This window comes from Lithobates pipiens, unplaced genomic scaffold (genome assembly GCF_037356315.1).
Source record: "Lithobates pipiens isolate NorthernLeopardFrog02 unplaced genomic scaffold, aLitPip1_a1.2 Scaffold_19, whole genome shotgun sequence".
Classification (NCBI taxonomy): domain Eukaryota; kingdom Metazoa; phylum Chordata; class Amphibia; order Anura; family Ranidae; genus Lithobates; species Lithobates pipiens.
The window spans coordinates 51,562,980-51,587,490 of NW_027507764.1; the positions used below are offsets into that span (position 1 = coordinate 51,562,980).

Here is a 24,511-nt window from a genome sequence, read left to right on the forward strand (position 1 = left end):
GACCAGCGTCCATGAGTAGATAGGACCACAATCCAGTTGCAAGCTTTTTTTTTTTTTTTTTTTTTTTAAGCTGTTTGTCTTGGCGTGGCGTTCATCTGTATGGGATCAGACTGGCGGGCGGTGGTTTTCCTTTTATGGTGAAACATGTTGGCTTTATTTTTGAGTAACATTTCCTGAGCTGAGGCCACTCAACAGCCCAAAGAGTGATTGCAGTGAAGTCGCTAAACACGTTATTTGTGACAAAGTCCACCTGTAAGTTTAATATCAAAATTATAAGTTGTCTTCATGAAGGGAGGTGCTTGTGTCGTCCATTTTCTGACACATTTTATGTAGGATTTATTTTTTCTGTAGGAAAATAATTACAGTTAAAGGAAATTACTATGCATTAAAGCAATCAATTATTTTGTGAGCATTTACTTCTTAAACATGCAATGGGTTTTCAGCAAAGATTTTTCACAACTGGGTTGCTTGAAGGAGATGGTGTGAAGGAAATAAGTGCTAGCGGGAGATAAAGGCACTAGGGGCTTCCCAGGAGCATGGTCTCTACAGGCACCATGGGCTTCCCGAGAGCATGACCCCCCCCTACGAGCACCATGGGCTTCCCAGGAGCAGGGCCCCTACGAGCACCATGGGCTTCCCGAGAGCATGACCCCTACAAGCACCATGGGCTTCCCAGGAGGAGGGCCCCTGCAAGCACTACAGGCTTGCCCTAAAGCACCTGAAACATTTTTTACACTTGTGATTATGTTGCTGCAAAGCATTTAGTACCAACTGACAAAAAAATTGGTAAACAATTTTTTTTTTTTTAAACGGTCTTTGTACATATTGTGCACTTACAATTTGTATGCCCCAGTTCTCTCCCTGAGCATTTCTATAAAGGGTCATATGCAACAGGAGCATGGCCCCTGCGTGCACCGCGGGCTTGCCCAGGGGCACGGCCCCCTGCGAGCACCGCGGGCTTGCCCAGGGGCACGGCCCCCTACGAGCACCGCGGGCTTGCCCAGAAGCACCTGAAACCTTTGTTACACTTGTGACTATGTTGCTGCAAAGCATTTGATACCAACTGACTGAAAAATTGGGAAACAACAATTTTTTAAAGGGTCTTTGTGCACTTACTTAGAATTTGTAGGCCCCAATTCTCCCCCTGGGCATTTCTATAAAGGGTCACATTTGACATTGCACTAGCCATTAAGGTTTTTGGAAACATTATCACCTAGAGTCCCCCCACATTCATCTGCATGTGTTGATGGACTGGAAAAGTTTTGAAGACGAGGCTGATAAAAGCACAAGTATATGTCAGATGTACCAGGAGCCAATTGGCTCAAGTGCTGACAAGGAGAATGCTGATGGGAGGAGAGAACAGATTGGCAGAGAAAAGAGTCCTCACAATGCTTTTACTGCCCAATTGCAGGTTGAGGGGGTGGGACTGGGATGAACTGGGCTCAGAGGAAGTGGGTTGAATGATGCTAGCTATCAAACTAAGGACACTTAAAGGCAGAAAAAGGTACTGCAGGGGAAATCTTTGGATTGAAGTTAAATATTGCAGCAAAAACTTGTTCATTTTATATTTTAATGGAGAATTCAGTTCAATCAGTTTTTAGGCTGGCGTTTTTGCTTTAAAAATGTTGACCTCTTCCAAACCAAAATAGTTTGCTCACAAGGATACAGAATACTGTGGACTATGGCAGTACACCCCTCAGCACCATTTAATATACATCAGCTAATGGCCAGGAGAGCTCAGATATAAAATTACAGTTTGGATTGTCCATCTGTAGAGGATAAATACATCGGCTCTTGGCATTAGGAGATTACAGATGACAATTATTTTTTTCTTTTATTGAAACAGCCGTGCTTGTATTTAAGGTGCGGCAGTCACTTTTATATCTATAGTAATCTTCTATCATTAAATCCTGGGATCCGTCCAGTGAAATACCAGTTATCAGAATCTCCGTCTCTCCCTGCGGTAGTTTGTCTTCATCCCTCCTACTGACCATTTTATAGACAGGTTACACTGGAAAGACTCAGACCAGGCCTTTTTCTGACACTTATGAACCCCTAAACATTTTATATATCTATATCTATAATGAATTATAATTATATTTTTTTATTCTCTATCTCGTGGACGGATCGGACACATTTTTGGGACCAGTGACAATTATATAGCGATCACTGCTATAAAAATGCACTGATTACTATATAAATGTCACTGGCAGGGAAGGGGTTAACACTAAGGGCCGATCATGGGGTTAAATGTGTTCCTTAGGTATGTTCTAACTGTGGGGGGATGGGACTGACTAGGAGAGAGAGATCGGTGTTCATACTTGGTATGAACACACGATCTGTCTCCTCTCCCCCGAGAGAACCGGGAGCTGTGTCTACACACACACACAGATCTCGGTTCTCGCTCTGTCACGAGCGATCGCCTGGCAGTCGTTGCACCCGCCGGGCACTCGCATCGGCTCCGGCAGCCAGCGCACCCCCCTAGTGGTCAAAAGGTAAAGTGACGTAAGGTAACATTGTTTTGGCCAGAGGAGCCAACCTGCTGCAGTACAACTGCGGCGGCTGGTCGGAAAGGGGTTCATTTTAAGCTTTGGCACGCAAACCTGGAAGCTGATTGCTTACTATGCACAGCTGCACCAGATTCTATGTGCACCAGTTTTAATAAATCCCCCTTTCATTTCAGCTAGCTTGTCATGTAGACAACTAAACTGCAAACGTTCAGGAACTTTCAGAGACTCCTTTTTCACCAGCTCTGATTTTTTTTCTTTTTTTCTTTTTATTTTTTTTCTTTCTTTTGTTTGTTTGGAAAACCAGTTTTTCCAGTTGTGAACTAGCAAGATTCTTTATAAAGAACTTTCAGGTATTTGCCACTACTTTAACGTGATGACTCAGCTGTCCAAAAGACAAACAATACACATAGGGATGTTTATATATGTCCTTAATTTACTCATCATTATCAACCCCGTGTCTCTAATGTTACCTAGACCAGGGTGCAATTTTTATCAAGATGGCAAAAAACACTATTTCAGAAAATGTGCCATGTAGGCATTATTGTACAGTTTGGCTCTCCGAGAAAATATTTAGCTTAGTACTATTTTTTGCTCTGATTAAGCCATAGTAGGGGGCGAAACATGCTCGAGGGAGGATCCTGGGTGGAGTGTCTGTAGCTGTGCCGAACGATAAAGTTGATTTTTTTATTTTATTTTTTCCCTTTTGGAAGTCATGTGTGGCTCTAGGACTTTAGAACTCTACTGGGGTAAGGTAAGAAGAGATGGTTGGGTCTGAAAATGGTTTAGGCAGGTTTTTTTTTTTTTTTTTGTGTAATGTGAAAGAAGATGTTACGCCAAGTAAATAGATACCGAACATGTCATGCTTTAAAATTGTGCACGCTCGTGAAATGGAGACAAACTACGGCACTTAAAAATCTCCATAGGCAACACTTTAATTTTTTTTACAGGTTACATTTTAAGAGTTACAAAGGAGGTCTAGTGCTAGAATTATTGCTCCCGCTCTAACAATCTCAGCGATGCATCTCATGTGTGGTTTGAACACCGTTTACATATGCAGGCACAACTTGCGTATGCGTTCACTTCTGCACACGACCATGGAGGGATGTGACATTTTAATTTAATTTACTTTTTAATCAATTACTTTATTTTTATGCTGTTCCTTTTATTTTTTAACCACCCTTATTCTTATTACAAGGAATGTAAACATCCCTTGTAATAGAAATAAGCAGGACAGGGTCTCTTTATTGAGAGATCTGGGGTCAAGAAACCAATCTATTAACTGTCTATGAGGAGGTGAGTTGCTATCTAGATAAAGGAAGGCCTGTAGACGTGGTGTATCTGGATTTTATTTTGTATGTGTGTGTATATATAGATAGATAGATAGATCGAGATATAGATGAAGGGATGGTGTTCTCTAGTCCTAACACACTTCTTGTTCTAGGGTGACAATGCTGTTGCTCCATAAAGTACAGTGAGTGAGCGTTGTCACCCTAGAACAGGAAGTTTTATTCACCAGGTCAAAAGAGAAAAAATAAAAAGGAACAAAATCTGTGTTTGTATCAGTCAAGGACTTGTTAGCAGCAATATGTTATATTTTAGTTTTTGGATTTAGATCAAAAAACAAAAAAAAATTCCTAATCTGTGTCCCCGGCAGCACAGCCCTCCTTCAAGCCGCGTCTGTCTCTCCTGTCTCTCCCCAGCTAGTTCCTGGCTTTCCCCGTGTGTTCAGTGGAGAGGGGAGACGGCCATTTTTTTTGTAGCCTGCCAGATGTGACTCAGTTCTCACACTGAGAACAAAGCACCCAGCCGGGCGGATGCTGCTCAGCGCGATGGCTTGCGCTGCAAAGCAGCTCCGAACCCCGCCAATGAAGCACCACGTCTGCAATCTGGTGATTGCATAGACGTGGCGCTTCCCATAGTGCACTGTGTCCCAGCACCTGAACACAGTGCACTTAAGGACTTCTTCCTTCTTCGCCACCGATTTTTTAACGTATGTTTCAAATACCCTGCTTGTGAGTGTAACTTGTAACGGGGGTAATTGATTGAATAAATTTTGGGTGTTTTACAGAATTGCGCTATGTATGTGTGTTTTCTTGTCACGAGTGACACATAGATGGAAGGACCTGTGTTTGCTGCTCCATGAATGGATCATCATTTGGGCTTATCACCATTTATCTGGTGAGTTCATGACCATAGGGGCGTTGATTCACAAGGTGTGGTGACGGTTGAAATATAAGATACATATCGCATGGAAACACTTGGGTGAACTTTTCATTTCCCTAGTTTTCACCTACGATCCAGTCCTTTGGACATCTTTTATTATGGGCTTTTGTTTAATTGACTTTGAGCGCTGCTAATGCTGAATTGTATTTTAGTGTATTTTTTAAACATTTAATGTAATTGTAGTAGCTGCCATATTATTTTACAATATTTGGATACTCTCTCCCATAAGCACTAGGAGTGGCGTGGTTTGTCTACTTTTGTACTCTTATGCCGCGTACACACGACCGGACTTTTCAACGGACTTGGACAATCCGATGGACTTTGCAGCTGAGGTCCGCCGGACTTTCAAACGAATGGAATTGGCCACACACAATCACTCCAAAAGTCTGGATTCGAACGTGATGTAGAATAAGGAAGTTCATAGCCAGTAGCCAATAGCTGCCCTAGCGTTGGTTTTAGTCCGCCGGACTAGCACACAGACGAATGGATTCTCCGCTAGAAAGCCAGTCTTATTTCTAAGTCCGCCAGACTTTTGGGAAGAAAGTCTGCTGGAGCTCACACATGATCGGATAGTCCGATCGTGTGTGTGCTATTCCACAGTTATTTCGGGAAAGTGTAGTCCGATCGTGTGTATGCAGCATCACTATTCCACAGTTATTTTAGGAAAGTGTGACACGCGCAGTGGCCAGGAAATGGAAAAGTGGCAGAGTTTTTAAGACTGCTGGAAAGGTAGGGTAAGTATAGATGCAATTCTTCTACAGCGTGTTCTTGGTTTATAGGTGGCCTTGTATTGATACGGTCATTAGAGTCAGAGGTGTTGACAGTTGCTGCACTGCTAACAGTTGCTGATTGCCTATACAACCCAATGCAAGTCTGAACATCAAACCAGGGTTGGGCTATATGGGCACAATGAGAGGACTTCTAAAGTTGGGGAGGAGCAAAGAGGGAAGCAGCCATGTAAAAGGGGCACGTTGGGGCACCATGCTGTAAAAACTGACCATTCTCTGTTTCCCTTTATAGCTCACTGAACAGGAGGGGAAAGATGGACAGCCATAATTAGTAAGTCAATGTAGAGTATATTGTGATTTATGATCATTTTTATTCAACATTTCTCTGGTGCATGCATCTCTTGCTTGCGCTAATTTGCATGATTTCTTGCTTATTTTTACTTGTACTTTCTTGCTCTCGTTTGCTCTCTTATATTACCGGTATGTATTGATCTATATTCTTTATTGCACTCCACCCTCCCAGCCAGTACTCCAGAGAGTTCTATGACCGATATGCACAGGGTCAGGATAAGTCCGTGGTCAATAAGATGCAGCAGAAATACTGGAAGACCAAACAGACCCTCATCAAGGTGACCGGCAAGAAGGAAGATGAACATGTGGTGGCCTCGGACTCCGATTTAGATGCCAAACTGGAGGTTTGTGTTCATCAGCAAAAAATGAGGCAAAATTTCCAGTTAAAAAAAACCCCAAAACGCTATGTACATAAATTATAAGCGGAAATGGGGAAAAGATATTTATTGATTTTGCTCATTTGGGAATAGGGCTGCTGTTAGAAATCATGGGGTCCCTACAGCCAACCTTCATCTACCTTCCTCCAAAAAATATCAAATTATATTTTTGCTAAAATGCCACATACGCGATGCTATGCTTCGCAGCCATGGCAGAAATTATACCCCCTATCGACCAAGACCCATTCAGGAGAAAAACCCTGCTCTGCAAGCACCCCGCAACTGCATGCAAAGCACAAGCTGCGTTAGTGTGGGGTCAAAGCAAGCAGTGAGGGGGAAATATGCCTTCTCGCTGCCTGTCAAATGCTCTCTGAATAACGATCCAAATGCTGACTGCTCTTCAGGGAACAAAGCACTTTTGAGTCCTAGTTTTTTTTTTCAAACGATTTTTTACAATTTTTATTTATTTATTCTTAGAAATGTATTTATATTTTTACATTTAACTGCCCTGTTGGGGGGCCTTTGATAAAATATCGGGGATCTGAACAGACCCCTGATGTCTCACATTTCATTCCTCAGTCCCTTCCTCTGCACCCTCAGCTTCACTGGCCAGTGCATGAATGGGAAGTGCTCAGAGGCTTCCTGTTCATTCACAAACTGAAGCATAGTAAACAGTTTACAATGCTTCATCAATGAATGAACCTAGGAGTGGTCAGTACCGATCACTTACTGTGTCCATTCAGGAAAAGCAGGGGCCAGTAATTTAGGAAATATTTACTGCCCCTCCTGCTCTCCATCCTGAAACCTCCCCCTGTGTGCCCTCAGCAACTTTCAGCAGGAGAGAAGACAGCAGTGCTGCAGGGAAAGGGGGGGGGGGGGCAGAAAGCAGGCGGTGAGGATGCATACAGGTGGAAAAAGAAGTAAGTCGAGCTCTGCGGGGGGGGGGGGGGGCACAAGAGTCGTCAATAAGACAGGCAGCCATCCTGCTCGGCAGGTGCATGGGTGTCCACCCCCCCTTTTGAACTGATGGGGCCTGGTACAGGACGACCAGCTGTACTTCACCCGTGGCCCTGTTTATGAAAAACCACAGCACCTTACAAAGGATAGAGTCAGTACCAGGGTGCTCTTCCCATTACATTTTTGGGGAAAGAGCTGTCAGTACCAGGATGCTGGAACAAGTGTTTTCAAGTTTTTTTGATCTCTTTGGGGCATTGGCTCCTCAAAAACGTAAGTTTGGTGGGGGGTTTTTCTGCCTGTAAGAGCATAGCCTGAAAAAACCCTAGTGTGCACATTGTACTTCAACCCCCCCCCCCCCCCCCCATTCCCCATTAAATAATTTGAAGAGGAGCTGTCTGTACTCAGGCGCTTCACCATTTATGTTATGGCATTTCCCCATTATATTTTTGGACATCAAGTCGCCCTGTACCAGGGTGCTCCCCAATTACATCTTTGTAGGAGGAGCTATCAGTACCAGGGTGCCCCCCCCCCCCCATTAAATATTTTGGAGAGGAGTTGTCTGGACCCAGGCACTTCCCCATTATATCGTTGGACATCAAGCCATCCTGTACCAGGGTGCTCCCTATTACATCATTGTAGGAAGAGCTGTAGGATGCACTTTGTAAAGCCCGGCTGTCCTTGAGAAGTTGTTATATCTAACTGTATTGTATTGTGGTACAGAATCCTGATTTTTATTTTATTTTTTTAATGTATTTTCAGCTCTTCCATTCAATCCAGAGGACGTGTATGGAGCTTGTGAAGGTCATAGAACAGTATCAGAAGCGGATTTGCTGTAAGTTGTGTTTTGTTTTAGTCTTGTAATCCAGTGTTGATATTGTGTGTTTCCTTAAAGCGTATTCACTGTTTACGGCACCGTATTCTAAAGGAAGGGCGTGGTTATTACGTTCCTTCAGAGCGCATGCGCCAGTGACGTCACTTGTGGCTTCACAAGTAAATATCTCCTTAAAGAGGAAGAAAACCCTGATGGGTTTTACTTCCTCTTTGTTTCGCTGCAAAGTTAAAGCATAATGGGCTACTACATCACATAGTAGCCCATTATGTGTTACTTACCTGACACAGGACCGGCCGTCCCCTCTTTCACGAAGCGCCGATCTTCCTTCCGGGTATCGTGCCTCCGGCGCTGTGATTGGCCGGAGTAGCGATGACGTCACTCCTGCGCATGGGAGACCTGATCACCGCTTGCAGCAACACGCACCGTGCGTCTGCGCGCCGCTGTCTACGGCGCCTGTCTTTTGCAAATATCTCCTAAACCGTGTAGGTTTAGGAGATATTTTTTGCACCTACAGGTAAGCCTTAATCTAGGCTTACCTGTAGGTCAAAGTGGTCTGTAAGTGTTTACAACCACTTTAAACTATGCATGTTTGGGATATAGTTACAGTAGCTTTATTATAGACTTACATATAGGTAAAAGATAAAACAAAAGCATTTACTACCACTTTAATGCACCACAAAAAAAATGTAAATGTGCCATAATCCATTGAACAAGTTTTTTTTGTCTTGACGTCTTGGAATGGGTTTAGCTGATTTAAACTTAAACTTAGAGCCGGTTCACACTGCAGGCGATGCGAGGCGACACGACTCGCCTCGCCGCGCTCTGGCAAGTCGCCCCCGTTCTGTACAATGGAACCGTTCTGAGAGGAGCGACTCGAGTCGCTCCGACTCAGAAAAAAGGTTCCTGTACTACTTCTGGGCGACCTCGGGGCGACTTGCATTGACTTCTATACAGAAGTCATCTGCAAGTTGCCGCTGAGGTCGCGGCAGGTCGCTGCGAGGCAAGTCGGTGTCGCCTCGCATCGCCTGCAGTGTGAACCGGCCCTTAGTCTAGTTGACCTTAAAGTGATTGTAAGGGTTCTTTGTTTTTCAAAAAAAAAAAACATACTTGCCTCCACTGTGCACAGTTTTGCACAGAGTGGCCCCAAACATCCTCTTCTGGGGTCTCCCGGCGGCTCCTCATAGGATGCATTAAGGTGAAAAACCACAAAGGTTTAACCACTTGCCGCCCGCCCTATAACAAAAGCACGGCGGCAAAGTGGTTTCAAAATCCTGACCGGACATCATATGACGTGATCAGGATTTTGGGGTGCGCATCGAGGCGATCGTTGTTGCGGGGTGTCAGTCTGACACCCTGCAACTACGATCTCGGTAAAGAGTCTCTGACGGAGACTCTTTACCACGTGATCAGCTGTGTCCAATCACGGCTGATCACAGTGTAAATAGGAAGAGCCGGTGATCGGCTTTTCCTCACTCGCGTCTGTCACACGCGAGTTGAGGAGAGCTGATCGGCTGCTCCTCTGACAGGGGGGGGGTCTGTGCTGATCGATTATCAGCGCAGCCCCCCCCCGAGGATGCCCACACTGGACCACCAGGGACGCCACCAGACCACCAGGGAATCTCAGGACAAAGTATGCCACCCTAGACCACCAGGGATTCCAGTCAGTGCCACAATGGATGCCAATCAGTGCCCATAATGGATGCCAATCAGTGCCCACAATGGGCATCACTGGCATGCATTATTGTTTGGCACTGATTGGCATCCATTAGTATAGTATAATACAATGCCGCCTATCAGTGCCCACCTGTGCCACCTATCAGTGCCTACCCATGCCCACCTGTGCCGCCTATCCATGCCGCCCATCCATGCCAATTTGTGCCACCTATCAGTGCCCATCCGGGTCGCCCATCAGTGCCGCCTATCGGTGCCACATATCAGTGTCCATCAATGCCACCTCATCAGTGCCACTTCATTGGTGCCACCTCATCGGTGCCCATCAGTGCCGCCTTATCATTGCCCATCAGTGTAACCCCATCAGTGCCCATCAGTGAAGGAGAAAACATACTTATTTACAAAGTTTTGAAACTGAAACAAAAAAAAAACATATTTTTTTTTTTTTTTAATTTTCGGTATTTTTTTATTTGTTTAGCAAAAAATAAAAACCGCAGAGGTGATCAAATACCACCAAAAGAAAGCTCTATTTGTGGGGAAAAAATGATAAAAATTTCATTTGGGTACAGTGTAGCATGACCGCGCAATTGTCATTCAAAGTGTGACAGCGCTGAAAGCTCAAAATTGGTCTGGGCAGGAAGATGTTTAAGTGCCTGGTATTGAAATGGTTAAAACCCCTTTAAGGCCTAGTCCTCATGCCCACCAGGCTCTTCTGAACACTTTCCCCCGACGAGAGAAAATCACATTAAAACGCACCTAAAGCCACTTTTTTAAAGAATGTATAGGTGAGTTCAGACTCGTTCAGGAGTGTTAAGCATTTGGGTGTTCATATTCTGGCCAATGAAATTAATAAACTCTCTGGCCATTGAAATGAATAAATGCTCAAGATCTGAACGTCCTTCTTCCTTTTTCCTTTTTTTTTTTTTTTTTTTTGTCTGCTCAAACGTTCCTCTCCTGAACATCATGATTTTGGTATGTTCAGATTTCTGCCAATAAAAACGCCTATGTGTGCCTGGCATAGGTTAACATAGAGGAGCGTTTAGGGCAGAAAAAAAAAAACATCAAACGCCTGTCAAATGATTGACAGCCGCAGTGTGCATAAGACCTAAATGTGCAGCATGTTGCATTAGTGCAATCATGCTTTGTTCATTTTTTATCTTATATTTTTTTATTCTCCAGACCCCAGATTTAATTTTTTTCTTTATTAAAATCGCCCCATTTATAGATGAGTAATCCTTTTCTGTTTTATACGCCACAAATGTGGACTTCTCTGTAGCAGCGGATGGTTCACCCTTCTTTTTTTTATTTTATTTTATTTTTTTTTGTTTTCTGAGTACTTATTGAAAAGCTGACGTTGTTGTCCTCTGTCTCTGTGCAGTTTTGTCCCAGGAAGAGAACGAGTTGGGGAAATTCCTCCGTGCGCAGGGCTCTCAGGATAAATCCCGAGCCGGGAAAATCATGCAAGCCACAGGGAAGGCTCTCTGCTTCTCTTCCCAGCAGAGGTATGTAATGTCTTTGTGCATTGCAATGAAGACCTGAAGCTGGCCATAGACGGATAGAATCTGAAAAGAAAATTCTTAGGAAAATTCATATGAAAATTCTCAAAAACGTTCATTTGTTGTTCAAAAGGTTTTTGTTTTGCTTTTAACATTTGATTTTGTAATGAATAGACTTTAGCAAATGAAAACCATATATACTGTTAGAAATACGTTAGTTCAAGAAAAATTTCCAACCTGCTCCTTGGAGTTTTCTCAACACTGCAGTCAAAAACTGATATTGCTTTGACTCACTAATGGTTGGAAAAACAAACTTTTTTTAAAAATTTTTTTTTTTTTACCGCTTGCCGACCACTGTGCGCTGATATATCTTGGCACGATGGTAGCGGTAGGCAAATGGGCATACCTGTACGTCCCCTTTAAGAGGCGGGGATCGCAGGTGCGCATCCACCACCACACACAGCGTGATCGTGCCCATGGGGCCCGTGAACTCTGTCTCACCGCCGATCGTATCATGGAGCCGCAGAATGGGGAAGTGCCTATGTAAACGATCACTGCTCCCTGTCCTTGAGAGCGGTGATCGCTGTCATGTGAGTTGAAGCTCATCCACCCCCACAGTTAGAATCACTCCCTAGGACACACGTAACACCTTAACCGCCCCCTAGTGGTTAACCTCTTCCCTGCCAGTGTCATTTACACAATCGGTGCATTTTTATAGCACTGATCGCTGTATAAATGACAATGGTCCCAAAATAGTGTCATAAGTGTCCAATGTGTTTGCCATAATGTCACAGTCCCAATCGCAGATTGCAGCCATAACTAATAAAAAAAAAAATAATTATAATAAAAACGCCATAAAACTATCTCCTATTTTGTACACGCTATAACTTTTGTGCAAATCAATCAATATACGCTTATTGCGGTTTTTTTTTTTTTTTTGCCAAAAATATGTAGAATAAATATCTGCCTAAACTTTTTATAACATTTTTGGGGGATAATTATTATAGCAAAAAGTAAAAAAAATATATATATTTTATTTTTATTTTTTTGTTTTTTTCAAAATTGTTGCTATTTTTTTTGTTTATAATGCAAAAAATAAAAACCACAGAGGCGGTCAAATACCACCAAAAGAAAGCTCTATTTGTGTGAAAAAAAAGAACGTAAATTTTGTTTGGGTACAGCGCCACACGACCACGCAATTGTCAGTTAAATCTACGCATCTACTACATCAATCTGTGACAGCTCTTTCTAAATATACAAACCCCCTCTGACAATATGGGCTAGAGAGCATCCCTGTCGCTGGAGGCCAATAAGGCGTTTGACAGCGTTGAGTAGCGGTATCTTTGGGAGGTCTTGGCCTGCTTTGGATTTGGGGATACGTTTGTCACTTAGCTTTTGTATTATCCACCTAATGCAGTTTTTTCGATCAGGAGGTGTCTTCCCCATTTTCCCTGGGTCAGTGAACTAGACAAGGGTGTCCTCTCTCGCCTTTACTGTTTGCCCTTGCAATAGAGGCACTGGCCATGCCTGTTGGGGCCTCTGTGTCTGCTCAGGGCTTTCATCATGGTGACGTGTGTGAAAAACGTCAACTATAGGCATATGATATGCTGCTTTTGTTTGGGGATACCGCTTCTTCATTGCAAGCTGTGATGGACATCATAGGGGAGCTTGGCTCATACTCAGGCCTGACCATTAACTGTTCCATGTCAGCCTTCTTGGTGTCGGATGGTTCCGTTGCTCCTACTCTACCCCTGTCCTGCCCAGTACCCATTGTTTCTAATTTTAAATACCTTGGTATAGTGATCTTTAGGGAGGTCATGGAATTTGTGGGGCTAAATGTTAATCCTTTACTTAATCGATTTCGTGACCAAATCAAGCTAAGGTAGAAATGATGGATTTCCTGGATTGGTCAAGCCAATATAGTTAAAATGATACTTAAGCCCCAACTATTATACCTGCTACACCACTCTCCTGTAGTTATTCCTCTTAAAGCATTTTGCACAGTTAACTTCCCTTTTATGACAGCAGGGCTCTCCCCCGAATAAGACTGGAGTAACTTTAACACCTGAAGACTATCGGAGGCATTGCTGTTTTTCCGCACCCTTGGTTGTATTATAGGAGGGGAAGTTTTGTCAGAGGAGAAATTTCTAGATTGGAAACCACCTGGCTAGATGAGCTCAAGCGTTACGTGCCGTTTGGACTAAATGTTTAATGGGACATAAATTATTTTATTAATAATAGTTGATTGTTCCTTTCTCAGGGGTTCCATATGTTGTATTAGTGTATCCCTTTTCTATTTCCTACTTCCTTGTTTCATCAAGTTGGTACATAGGGGTGCGTAACGCTTTTATGAAGAATTTTTTAGTTAGAATTATGTCGCATCACTAGATGGCGCCAGTGTTGGACGTCTATTATATAATTCAGGTTACAATATGTGCTGTTTTTATTCTTTTAATTGAAAAAACATTTTTTTTTATGAAACTCATAGGGTTAATGTATAATTCACACAACACATTCTGTTGGGTATTATTATATGTTGTATGTGTTTTTTATTTTTATTTTTTTATTTTATTTTTTTAATCTTTTGGAGTAGAAATTCTTAACATTCATCTTTAATAATGTATTTGATGATTTCTAAAGGGTTTTTGTTAACTTCTGGCCTTTGGAGCATATCCAAGAGGTCGGGTTGCGTCCGGGTATCCCATGTCTGGATTATTTGCATCTGGTTGCCAAATTCAGTGTAATCCTTCTATTGTTTGGAGCGCATCTGAGTAATCAGATCACTTCCGGGTACATGTCAGGGCTGGGCTCAGCCCATCCTTCTCTGAGCTGGCCGCTCAGCTGTTGGCTAATTGCCAGCTTCTATCTCTCCACAGTTACTCAGCTGGTTATGATATCCTGCTCATCAGTCCTGCCTACTTAAGCTGTCCAGTCCAGAGGATCTCTGCCTTCACCTTGGTCAATAGACATGTGCACACTGAAATATTTCCTTTCGGAGTTCTCGTCCGAAAAATACATTAATTTAGTTACTCCCGAAACTCGTTTTTATTTAGTTTTTTGTTAAAAAATGCATTCGTCCAAAAATCCAAATAAATTAAGGTCGAATCTGTCATTGAAGGCTTATGGTGTCTGTTGAATGTTCAAAGAAGATTCGACAGAGCAGCTAAACTGTATGACTCCGTATAGTTTAGCTGATCTGTCAAATCTTCTTAGAACTTTCGACAGACACCATAAGCCAAAGATTCGACATTTGTATGTTTTTCGCTGCTTTGTCGAATCTTTGTCGTTCATGTTGAATGTATATAGTTCAAACAGAAAATGGACTGGTGATAGTGATCACTGATCAGACGGGTAACAAGATAGGGTATATAGAATCTCAATCTAAGAATCTATAATAATAAACCCCCCCTAACAACACGGGCAGCCTCTGAGGCTATCACAACACTAACAACACTAGTATCACTATCAGGTTCACAACACTAAAACAATAGCAGCAGATTATTAGGAAAAAGTTAAGTTGAACTGTAGCTTGCTTCACTATTGTTCTGCTGCTGTGCTTATGCTTAATTGCTAAATAATTCGGGTTCTCTGACAAACGGACCAGATAAGACTGATTGTCTTCTGAAATGATTCAGTGTGTGTCTCTCTCTGCTAGCAATCGTAAGTGACAGTAAGTCGAATCTTTCCGCTCTCTGTCGAATCATCCTGGACTAATAGAGTTAAAGGGGTTGTAAAGGTAAATGTTTTTTCACCTTAATGCATTCTATGCATTAAGGTGAAAAAACATCTCACACTGCTGGCGCCCCCAGTCCCCCCGTTTTACTTACCTGACCCCTCGAAAATCCCGCGCTCGCCCCCGCCGTCCTCTTCACCGCTCAGCCTGGCCGCTGATTGGCTGGAGTGGATGGATTGAAAGCAGCGCAGCCATTGGCTCGCGCTGCTGTCAATCACATCCAATGACGCAGCGCGCCGGGGGGCGGGGCCTTGTGATACAGCGAGCGGCTATAGCCGCCGGCTGTATCACGGGAGCGCGCCCGCAGTGCTTCTCACCAATGCGAGGGAGCTCGCATTAACGTGAGAAGCACCTGCGGGAGGAAGCAGAGACAGCCGCCGAGGGACCCCAGAAGAGCAGGTTCGGGGCCACTCTGTGCAAAACGAGCTGCACAGTGGAGGTAAGTATGACATGTTTGTTATTTTAAAAAAATAAAAATTTTTACTTTACAACCCCTTTAAGGTTAGGCACATTCGACCACAGGTTCGATAGAAACAGATTGTTATTGTCAGCGTCATGTCGAATCTCCTATCTATATAGAACTGTTGTCACAACAAAAACGAAAATTAAAGCATTTATTTATGTCGGATCTTTCGTTTTTCGGATTCTGCACTTTCGTTATAGTTTGTTAAAACGATAACGAAAATACCTGAAATTCAGACCAAAATGAATGCACATGTCTATTGGTCAATATCACAGAAATGATCTTCTGCAATCTTGTTCAAGACTTGCTTTGCTGACATCCCTTCTGGCTCCAGATTCTGCTTGCTGTTCCACTACTTTGATCCCTGACTTCTGGCTTGGCTGACTATCCATTCCGGTTACTAAACTTTGGCTATGTTTTGTCTGTTTGTTCTTTTTTTACTTTTATTATAAAAATAGTGTGATTTAACTGTACTTCTGTCTCGGCCTGATTTCATGGTTTCTGACAGACTGTCCTATCCGGTTTGCCAATTTCCGGTTGCAGTCTATTTATAGACATGCTTGCATCAGTGGGCCATGCCTCTGATATCAATTGATGACGAAACGTGTTGGAAAGGACCTGACTCTAAATGATGCAGGCTATCTAGCCGTGGTTTTTTATTTTGATTGTTTGGAATGCTTGTTGTAAGCACACTACAATAAACCTTCATACCTTTTTAAAATGTTCTTCACTATGGAAGTGTATCTTTTTACCATTTGGTGAGCTCTGTTTGAATGAGGTATTGTGCGCTGGATCTCGTGGAGGTTATTCTGGATCACTTGGTCGGATGTCAGACAGGCTGATCTCAATTGCTCTGTCAGGTGTCCTGGACTGGTCAGATGATACTTTATCTTGTTCACGTGCTCTGAAGGGCGCTCTATAATTTGTGGGCCATATTTATCTGGTAAGGAGACCCTCTGTGAGCACGGTGGTGTGCTTTGCCTGTGCATGGAAGACTAGAATGGGGGCTTATCTTTCTCTCCATCATATTGCATATGGACTTCCTTTTACTTTTTATATGTGTAAATACAAATTGATTTATAGCGCTGCATGTTTACCTTTATTATATAACTGCACAGTTGCAGTAGTAGTGGGCATGCCCCTCCCCCTCTGATAGCAGCCCTCTGATGCCTTGTAATGCTACTTTAAAGGGAGTTGTGTGCATTGTTTACTCAAAGTCCCTGCCTGAAGAACCAGAATTCCACTCCTTTGCTAAGCTCAATAGATCTTATCCCACCTATCAGCTGATGCACAAGGTGTTGCACAGAGCTAAGCAATTGCAGGGGATCACGGGATACACTAGTTTTAGTACTTTATGGAACAACCCTGCTTATCCGGAACTAGCTAAGCTGAAAGTATGCCCCCAAGTGGCAAAAATATGGTATCGCACATGTAAAGCAGATTTTTACTAATGGTCAGTTGATGCCTTTCTCTGTTCTGCAAGCCAAATGTGGTCTCCCCCAGCAGATGTATTTCTATTACCGTATTTATCGGCGTATAACACGCACCCCAAGCTTAGGAGGGAATTGAAAAGAAAAAACTTTTAGGAGGGAAGTTTAAGGAAAAAAACTTACATTTAAATGCCCATCAATGCAGCCTTGTCAGTGTCAATTGCAGCCATGTCTGTCATTTTCAGCCTTCTATTGCAGCCTTGCCAGTCATTTCCAGCCTTGTTAGTGTGTTTGCCTTTTAAAAAATGGCGCTGCCGAGATACAGAGCCGATGTCCTGTGTATCTCGGCGGCGCTCTGTAGTTCTCGGCGGCCTTCGGGTATTTTCGCCCGCAATCGGCTGTTCTCTGCTATTTTCGGACGTTCTCTGTGGCTTTCGGCTTTCAAAAGCTGCCGAGAATGGCCGAAGATAGCCAAAAATACCCGGAAGCCGCAGAGAGCGGCAGACAGGGCTAGAAACAGCGGGGAATCGGTGTATAACACGCACCCCCGATTTCCCCCTGATTTTAAGGGGAAAAAAGTGCATGTTATACGTCGATAAATACGGCACTTGGAATTACGTCAGCTCAGTGTTTACCTCCCTGATTTCTGTTTTTCCTGTACCCCGCTGTTGTCTATGATGCAACAAGTTACTTCCACTAAAGCCTCGTACACACGATCGGATTGTTGGCCAACAAAACCATGGAATTTTGTCCGAATGGCATTGGCCCAAACTTGTCTTGCATACACACGGCCACACAATTGTTGGCCAACAATTAAGAAAATAGTGATGTACTAGATGTACTACTACTCTTTAGCACCACCCTTTGGGCTCCTTCTGCTAATTTTGTGTTTAGAAGTTTGGTGAGTGTTGATTCGCAATTTTCTTTTCGCGCTTCTCGGTTAGTTTCTAAACGGCCGTTCGTCAACCAGACATGTTGCGGAATCGGAGGAGATAACGTGTTATTTATTATTGGCCTTGGAGTTATTGCTTTGACATTCTTATTTTTGGGTTGAAATAATGATTTGATTTGGTATATTTTCTATATTTTTGGATGCATAGAATTCACTTTTTGGTTAAGTCCTATTGGCAGATAGCATGTCTAAATTTTTTATTTTATTTTTTTTGATGCACAATACAAAAAATATGTAGAATAATGTGTGTTTACTTCAAATGACAGTTTGGGGGGTAACAGTTACATTTAAAAAAATACAATGTAAAATTGATAAGGGACACCAACATAGTTGTATCTTTTGATCTTAAAAACTACAGGATAATGGTGTTGTGGTAACTTGCCCAAATTAAAAAAAAAAAAAAAAAACATCATAATAATATTCTTGATATCACTAGAAAAAAAACCTTTGAAAACTTGTTTGCAATAACTCCATCAGTATCACCAGCAAAGCAGCTTCATTATTATCCCATTAGAGAAGAAAAGAATTGTGCACTGCATTTGGAGATTTCAGAATTTGTCACGTCACGAATGTTAATTCTCCATTAGAAATACTAATTTACAAGACCGCTTCTGCTTCCGAGCATGCGTGTTCTTACTTTGGACTTTTGTCCAACGGACTTGTGTACACACGCTCGGAAAATCCGACAACAGACATTTGTCCATGGAAAATTTGAAAAGTCTGCCATCCAACATTTGTCCACGGAAAATCCAACAATTGTCCGATGGAGCGTACACACGGCCGGATTTACCGCCAACAGGCTGTCATCGAACGCTTCCTGACGGAAAGTCCGATCGTGTGTATCAAGGCTTAAGAGTTTTTTTTATTTTATATATTTTTTTTTTTTTATTTCTGTTATTCAAAGCTGCTGTGTACATTCCTGGACAAATAACTCTGTATGTCTAGAGTGCAGTGGGAGCCAGATGTGGGCCAATTGACAGGAGATCAATGGGAGGAAGCTATGGAGGCCGCGTATTCCAGCTCCTTAAGGCTGGGTTCACACTGGAGCGATGCGGGTACGCTGCAAATCTACTGCGGGTTCCCGCATCACATGCCTCCTGGCGGCAGTTCACACCTGCCCTATGCGAACTGCTGGGAGAATCAATTAAAAGTTAATGACCCCTCCAAATCAGTTCGTATATCGCAGTGCGATCTGCAAACTCGTACAGGAATCGGATCGCATGGTGTGAACACCCATGCGATCCGATTCTGCTGCGGAGCAAAAAAGGGTCCTGTGCGAGTTTGGGCCAGATGCGTGGCGAATTCAGCCATACTATCGGTATGGCTGAAATTGCATCGCACAGAGATCGCATGTGATTTGCACTGCAGTGCGGCGCAAATCACATCCGATCTCGGACATCGCAGCAGTGTGAACCCAGCCTAAATGTCGCAACGCCTCTCACAGTTACAGATCCTTTCAACCTACATAAAATGGGCCTACTGGCGGACCCCCTTTGTCCCAAGTGTTGGAGGGATCATTGGGGTCTGGTTCATAGTCTATGGCGCTGCCCCAAGCTCCATAGATACTGGGACACCGTCATGCGTACAATCAATCAGGCTTTTCAATTGAATTGATCTCTGGATTCTTCATCTTGTATCCTTGGTATTTTGGATCCGGTGATTTCTGACACTTTTGTTAACCACTTCAGCTCCAGAAGGTTTACCCCCCTTCATGACCAGGCCATTTTTTTGCAATACGCCACTGGGTTACTTTTAACTGACAATTGCGCAGTCGTGCGTCAATGTACCTAAATAAAATTGATGTCCTTCTTTTTTTTTTTTTTTTTTTTTTTTTTTGCGCTATAAACAAAAAACAAACAATTTTTTGCTTTCTGCTATAAAACATTCCCAATAAAAAAAAAACAAGTAAAATATAAAATTTCTTCATCAATTTAGGTCAAGATTTGTTCTGCTACATATATTTGGTAAAAAGAAAATACAATACCTGTATATTGATTGGTTTGCGCAAAAGTTATAACGGCTACAAACTATGGGCTATATTTTTTTTTTTTTGTTACAGATTTTTACTCGTAATGGCAGCGATCAGCATCTTATAGCAGGATTGTGATATTGCGGCAGAGAAATCGAACACCTAACTGATACTTTTGACACTTTTTGGTGACCAGTGACATTAATACAGTGATCAGTGCTAAATATGGACTATCACTGTACTAATGACAATGGCAGGGAAGGAGTTAACATCGGGGGCGATCAAAGGGTTAAATGTGTTCTCTGGGAGTGCTCACTCACTGTGGGGGGAGGGGGGTGCTTTGTAGACTTGTGCACTGCCGAAAAAACTTGTTGTTTATTTTTTATTTTTTTTCGTTTTTCAGGTCATTCGTTATGATCAAAATTTGTTATTTCGAATTTCATAAAATTTTGAATTTATGTTCCATTCTTTTAGATGCGGTATTTGTTATGTCGATAATTCTGAAAAATTAGAAAAACTAAAATGAGAAAAATTGCTGGCTGTTAGACATGTGCAATTCATTTCGTTACAAATTTGTTTTATAATGAATTTAGACAAGTTCGTTAATTCGGAAATATCCAAATTTTTCTCATTTCCGAATTTTTCAGAAATTCTAAAATTTGACATTTCAGAAATTTGGAAATTCAAAAACCTGAAAATTCTAAAATCTGAAATAACTAGCTAATAATACCTATTAATAACTAATTACTAATTAATAACTATTACTTAACTATTACCAACTATTAAATTATAGGTATTGGAATTTCCTTTCAAATTTAGCTGTTAGTGAATGTAACGAATATCCGTAATAACGATTGCCATATCTAAAGGAATGGAACGTAACAAATTAATAATAATAATAATAATAGTAATAAAAACATATTGGTTTGTTTCGTTCCATTTGTTTAGATGTGGCATTCATTCTTTTGGATAATTCGTAACTTCAGATGAATTCGTAATATTCACTAACAGCCAAATTTGAAAGGAAATTCCAATACCTATAATTCAATAATTGGTTATTATTTTGGATTTTTGTTCTTTCTAATTTTCCTTTTCTTATTTTCGGATTTCCGAATTTTCAAATTTACGAACTTCGAATTTCCGGAAAAAAACGAATGAGCTGAAAACTAACAAATTTTTCGGCAGTGCACATGTCTAATGGCTGTTTGTTTATTACCGAACTTGTATATTGGTCAAGTTGTGATAACGGAGCTGAGGTTCTAGAATTCTATCCACTGATGTATTGTAATTTTGAACTGCTGCTGATTTCTTTGCCTTCTTGTATATTCAAGTGTTAGATATTTTGATGTGTACTGTGGCACAGTTTTTCTGGAACTCTTTTGTGTGCTGGTTAATAAACTGTCTTTGATTATAATAATAAAAATAAAAACTACCAGCTTGTTTGCGGAGTGTTGAAGGAAACCCACACCGCACAGGGAGAACATGCAACCTCCATGCAGGTAATGTCATGGCTGGGACTTGAACCGGTGACCCCTAGTGTTGACTAGAAGTACTAACCACTTAGCAACAGATATACTACCCTGTTTCCCCAAAAATAAGACTGTCTTATATAAATTTTTTCTCCCAAAGATGCGTTAGGTCTTATTTTCAGGGGATGTCTTATTTTTCCATGAAGATGAATACGGTACACATTTATTGATTCCCCCCCCCCCCTTCTGATCCTCCTGTGCCATTTTGATCCCCCCCCCCTCAAATCCACCCTGTGTCATTTTAAGTGAGCCCCCACCCCTGTGCCAGTGGATTTAGTATCTCCCCCCCCCCCCTTTATCAGACATCTCCCCTCCACCTAAGTTACCCCTGTGTGTCTGTGGTGGCCAGATTCCACACAATGTGCGCGACTCCTGCCCCACTCACTGTCTAACTGTGAGTCAGCCAGACTCCATCAGGGCAGAGCGAGCAGCAGGCGGAAGAAGGTGGCAGCTTGTCCTTGCGGCGGGACGGGCTCTCTTATGACGGGTGATGTCACTCGTCATCCAGAGAGCTGGCCGCAGCTCACTGATTTAAAAAGACCTCGCACCTGCCTGAACAGCTCCGGCCAATCAGTGAGCTGCGTGGCAGCGCCCATCACTATGGTCCAGAGGAGTCAGACGCCACGGTAGCTTCAGGGGCCTTATTATCGGGGGGTGCCTTTATATTACAGCGAGAGGCAAAACTGGAAGTAGGTCTTATTTTTGGGGGATGTCTTGCTTTCGGGGAAAGACGGTATTGGCCATATCAGACTGATTGCATTCCTGTGTTTTTTTTTTGTTTGTTTTTTTTAGGCTGGCCCTACGAGCCCCATTATCCCGACTTCACCAGGAGGTGGAAACCTTCCGTTATCGAGCAATATCTGACTCCTGGCTGACCGTCAACCGAATGGAACAAGCCAGGACCGAGTACAGAGGTGTATTACTCTGGATGAAGGATGTGTCACAAGAACTCGACCCAGATCTCTACAAACAGATGGAGAAATTCCGAAAGGTACTTGCAAACAAAATTTTTTTTAATGTACTATATTTATACCCGAGTACCTGTCCCAGCCCGTCGGAGTACCTGAGTACCTATTTGCAGCCCATGCCTCATAGAATACACATTTGGGGGGTTTGTTTTCCAAAATGGGGTAATTCTGTGGGTAATTCCATTGTCCTGGTGCTCCAGGGCCTTCACAAATGTAATAGGTCGTTAGGAAATTAGAAGTGTAATTTATGCTCCTAGAACACCTGACGGCGCTCCCTGCATGTTGGGCCTCTGTATGTGGCCAGGCTGTGTAAAAGTCACACACGTGGTATCGCCATACTCGGGATGAGTAGCAGAATGTATTTTGGGGTGTAATTTTTGCTATGTACATGCTTTGAGTTAGAAATTTCTTATAAACTGACCACTTTGTGTGTAAAAAAAAAAAAAATAAATAAATGTTTTCATTTTCTTTCCACGTTTTCCGAAGACTTGTGGAAAAAAATTAACTGTTCAAAAGACTCATTGTGCCTCATAGAATATACGTTGGGGTGTTTGCTTTCCAAAACAAAATGGGGTCATTTTGTGGGTAATTCTACTGTCCTGGTGCTCCAGGGCCTTCACAATTGTAATAGGTCGTTAGGAAATTAGAGGTGTCATTTATGCTCCTAGAACCCCTTACGATGCTCCCTGCATGTTGGACCTCTCTGTGTGGCCAGCCTGTGTAAAAGTCCCACACATGTGGTATCGCCATACTCTGAAAGAGTTGCAGAATGTATTTTGGGGTGTAATTGGAAGTATGCATATGCTGTGTATGAGAAATAACTTGTTGTTATGACAATTTTGTAAAAAACAAAAAAAAAACATTCTTCTTTTTCCCAAGAATTGTGGGAAAAAATTACAACTTCAAAAAACTCACTATGCCTCTTACTAAATACCTTGGACTGTCTACTTTTCAAAAAGGGGTCATTTGGGGGGTATTTGTACTTTCCTGACATTTCAGAGCCTCAAGAAATGAGATTGGCCGTCAGTACATCAGGTGTGATCAGATCAATTTTCAATGATTTGCACCATAGCTTGTAGACTCTATAAGTTTCAAAGAGACTAAATAATATCCACTAATTTGGTTTATTTTTACCAAAGATGTAGCTGTATAAATTTTGGCCCAAATTTATGAACAACACTACTTATTTGCAAAATTTTATCCTAGAAACTAAAAAAAAAGTTTTCTCGAATTAATCTATGGATGATGGTACATTCTTCTATTTTTACCTATCTGAGGCTACACTCTCAAAGCTTCTAAAAAAAAGTTTTGTTTTGTTTTTTTTCCCCAAATTTTTACTCTTTTTTACACTTATGTTGCAAAAAATAAAAAACCCAGTGGTGATTAAATAGCACCAAAAGAAAGCTCTTTCTGTATGAAAAAAATGATAAAAATTTTTGTTTGGGTACAGTGTTGCATGACTGAGTAACTGGCATTCATCGCGTGAGAGCGCTGAAAGCTATAAATTGGTCTGGTAAGGAAGGTGTATAAATGCCCTGTATTGAAGTGGTTAATAAATTTATGAATTGTGTTTAAGAAAATCTGCACCCAGAGGCGCCCCTTTCTTTGTTTCTATATCTTTCAGTAAATTGGAAACTTGGTTTCAGTTTCCTGGTGGTGGCAGCCCTGCATGTGGAATCCCCCCAAAGGATTAATATATTTTCACTGGACCTGATGCTTGAATATAAACAGACATTTTTTTTTTCTGGACTTGCATTAGATGTTTTTATGCTTGTATGAGGCTATGCTGTCCTTTTTGGTGATATTATTCTTTGTTTTTGCGCCTTTTACTTGTCTTAAGACCATACAGCAGTTTAACAGGACAGGTTCCACTCAGAACAGACCAAGGAAGTTGATTGCACGTGCTTGCCGTCCTATCCAGAGGTTGTCTTTGGGAAATAGACATATGAGTGCTGTCAGCATTGCTGCAGAGGGTGAAGGGGTGGGGGGGGGTCAGCCTGTCGGTGCTCAGACCATACGCCGCACTCTGCATCAAATTGGTCTGCATGGCTGTCGTCCCAGAAGGTGATGAACAAGAGAGCCTGCAAACAGTTTGCTGAAGACAAGAAAACTAAGGACATGGATTACTGGAACCATGTCCTGTGGTCTGATGAGACCAACATAAACTTATTTGGTTCGGATGTTGTCAGGCGTGTGTGGCGGCAACCAGGTGAGGAGTACAAAGACAAGTGTGTCTTGCCTACAGTGAAGCATGGTGGTGGGAGTGTCATGGTCTGGGGCTGCATTAATGCTGCCAGCACTGGGGAGCTACAGTTCATTGAG

The 24,511-nt window shown here is 42.3% G+C and overlaps 1 protein-coding gene across 4 annotated transcripts in view; it reads left to right on the plus strand.

The window, feature by feature from the left end:
• The window catches only part of ICA1 (islet cell autoantigen 1), a 105,840-nt gene that overhangs the window by 24,582 nt on the left and 56,747 nt on the right, over positions 1–24,511 (plus strand). For 2 of the 4 annotated variants that reach the window (XM_077490727.1, XM_077490726.1), the window contains exons 2-7: positions 4,579–4,688; positions 5,754–5,792; positions 5,985–6,156; positions 7,906–7,978; positions 11,028–11,151; positions 22,014–22,212. In XM_077490727.1, the coding sequence (XP_077346853.1) occupies positions 4,654–4,688; positions 5,754–5,792; positions 5,985–6,156; positions 7,906–7,978; positions 11,028–11,151; positions 22,014–22,212 (642 nt within the window). In that variant the 5' untranslated portion in view covers positions 4,579–4,653. The remainder of the gene's footprint in view (positions 1–4,578; positions 4,689–5,753; positions 5,793–5,984; positions 6,157–7,905; positions 7,979–11,027; positions 11,152–22,013; positions 22,213–24,511) is intronic. The other 2 variants (XM_077490729.1, XM_077490728.1) reach the window with 1 other exon arrangement.